At 20.2% G+C, this 2,462-nt stretch overlaps 1 protein-coding gene across 1 annotated transcript in view; it reads left to right on the top strand.

The window, feature by feature from the left end:
- Positions 1-1,071, top strand: part of LOC113222150 (GATA zinc finger domain-containing protein 14-like) — a 3,228-nt gene extending 2,157 nt beyond the window's left edge. The window contains exons 4-7 of the mRNA XM_026451535.1: positions 161-258; positions 425-514; positions 776-839; positions 961-1,071. Coding sequence (XP_026307320.1) covers positions 161-258; positions 425-514; positions 776-839; positions 961-1,016 — 308 coding nt within the window. The 3' untranslated portion in view covers positions 1,017-1,071. The remainder of the gene's footprint in view (positions 1-160; positions 259-424; positions 515-775; positions 840-960) is intronic.
- The last annotated feature ends 1,391 nt before the right edge of the window (positions 1,072-2,462 follow it).

Here is a 2,462-nt window from a genome sequence, read left to right as displayed (position 1 = left end):
AATTTTTTTTTTTTTTTTTTTTTTTTTTTTTTTTTTGCCTTTTCATTTCGTTATGTTCAGTTTTTAAATAAAGAAAAATTTGGTATTTAATTTTATACATATAAATGTTATAAGTATATATTTATTTTTATTTTATATACTTCTTTTTTTTTTTTTTTAGATGATCAATACATGGATAAAATGAAGTATAAAGATAAAACAATGATAATGAACAATCCACCAGTTGATAAAAAACAACATAATATAATTGTGACCAATGTAGGTTTTTTTTTTTTTTTTTTTTTTTTCCATATCCATTTATCTTTTTGAACAACTTATGTTATTACTCATAAGAAAAATTATACGTATTTATAAAAATAAAATGGGTATTATATATGTATATACATTTAAATAAACACACGTTTCATGTTTGATCAATTTATAGATACCTAAGAATTTATCTTCTAGAGAAATTATGGAAACATTTAGGTGTATGGGAAATGTGTTGCGAGCGGATATTATGCTGACAAGCAAGGTATTTTACGTATTCATACCTTTTAGCTATATATATATATATATATATATATATATGTGTGTGTGTGTGTGTGTGTCTCATATTTTTTTCAATATGGCTAACTATTTTTTTTTTTTTCAATATGGCTAACTATTTTTTTTTTTTTCAATATGGCTAGCTATTTTTTTTTTTTCAATATGGCTAGCTATTTTTTTTTTTCAAACTGACTAGCTATTTTTTTTTTTTTTTTTTATGCACATTTGTAAATTTGTACTTGTATAGGGTGAACATTCCGGTTGTGCTTATGTGACCTTCCCCGATTTTGAATCAGCCTCTATCGCAGCTAGTAATAAAAAATTATGACATTTATAACGTAAATAACTTAACATAATAGAGTTACATAAAAATTAATTATATTTACAACTAAATATTCACTCGTGTTAATTTTTTTTTTTTTTTTTTATCAGATCGATATGATGGTGGTACATTTAACAATCATAAAATAAAGGTTTTTGTGGAATAAGACATAATAATAAAAATAAAATATAATAAAATAAGCAGACGAATAAACAACCAAGCAAACAAATGAACAAATGAACAAATGAACAAATGAACAAACGAACGAAAAAAAAACGAACGAAAAAAAAATGAACGAAAAAAAAATAAATGAAAAAAAAATGAGCCAAAAAAAATGAACGAAAAAAAAGTGAACGAAAAAAAAGTGAACCAAAAAAAAAAAGAACAATAGAACAAATGGGCAAACAATTGAACGAACAAACAAATAAATGAAATAAATAATATTTTGCATCATATACGTTTGTACAGACATTTGTGTCTACATATATTTATGCAACTAGTACATATATACATATATATACATATATATATTTATATATACATATATATATTTATATATACATATATATACATATATATATTTATATATACATATATGGAATTGAGGCGTTTCCATTATTATTTTTAAAAAGTATTGCCAACGTATTTAATTAAAACAATTTTTAATTATGTACTTACATATTACATTTATTACAATTATTATTGTAATTATTTTTATTATATATATATATATATATATATGTGAAAAAAAACCATATGTGTGTATTCGTCATTCCCTATGTATTTTGGGAAATATATAAATAATCATTCGTCTGTACAATTTCAAATATAAATACTCTGACAACCGCGTAATAGTATTATATATATATATATATATATATATATATACTTACATTTTTATTTATATGTTGATTTGCATATGTCCATTCACTAATAAGAACATGTGCATACCCATACACACAATAATATATATATATACATATATACATATATACATATATATGTGTGTGTATACGTCTACTGATTTATAGATATGTATATTTTGATATAACTGATACTACTTTATTTATATGTGTGATTATTCATTTTTTATAAATATAAAAAAAAAAAAAAAAAAAAAATTAATCATTGTATAATTTGTATAATGCTTATTTAAATGCATTAACATTACGTATGTTTTTATTTGTATGTCATTACATATGATTCGTCACCTATATGTTGTCACATTTATGTCTTTAGAAATATTATTAAGACATTTTTTTTTTTTTTTTTTTTCTCCTTTTTTTTTTTTTTTTACACATTTTAAATTATTTAATATATTTTTTAAATTTTTTCTTTTTTTGTATTTATTAAAATTATGAAAGCTTATAATATATATATATATATATATATATATATAAATTGATTATTAGTTTAAATATGTATATATGTGCATCTCTGAATTTTTATAGATTTATGACATTATATACGTGCACATATGTTTAAACCTACAGAAAGTATAAATACAACAGCGTTTGTATATTTCATTTTATTATTTTTTTTTAAATTACCAAATGAACAAATATGTGCATAAATTTAGTAACGATGCGATAAAAAAAAAAAAAAAAAAAAA

The sequence above is a fragment of the Piliocolobus tephrosceles genome, unplaced genomic scaffold (assembly GCF_002776525.5).
Source record: "Piliocolobus tephrosceles isolate RC106 unplaced genomic scaffold, ASM277652v3 unscaffolded_29649, whole genome shotgun sequence".
NCBI lineage: Eukaryota > Metazoa > Chordata > Mammalia > Primates > Cercopithecidae > Piliocolobus > Piliocolobus tephrosceles.
The sequence above is the reverse complement of the archived record's forward strand: the minus strand, read 5'-3'. Positions and strand labels throughout refer to the sequence as shown.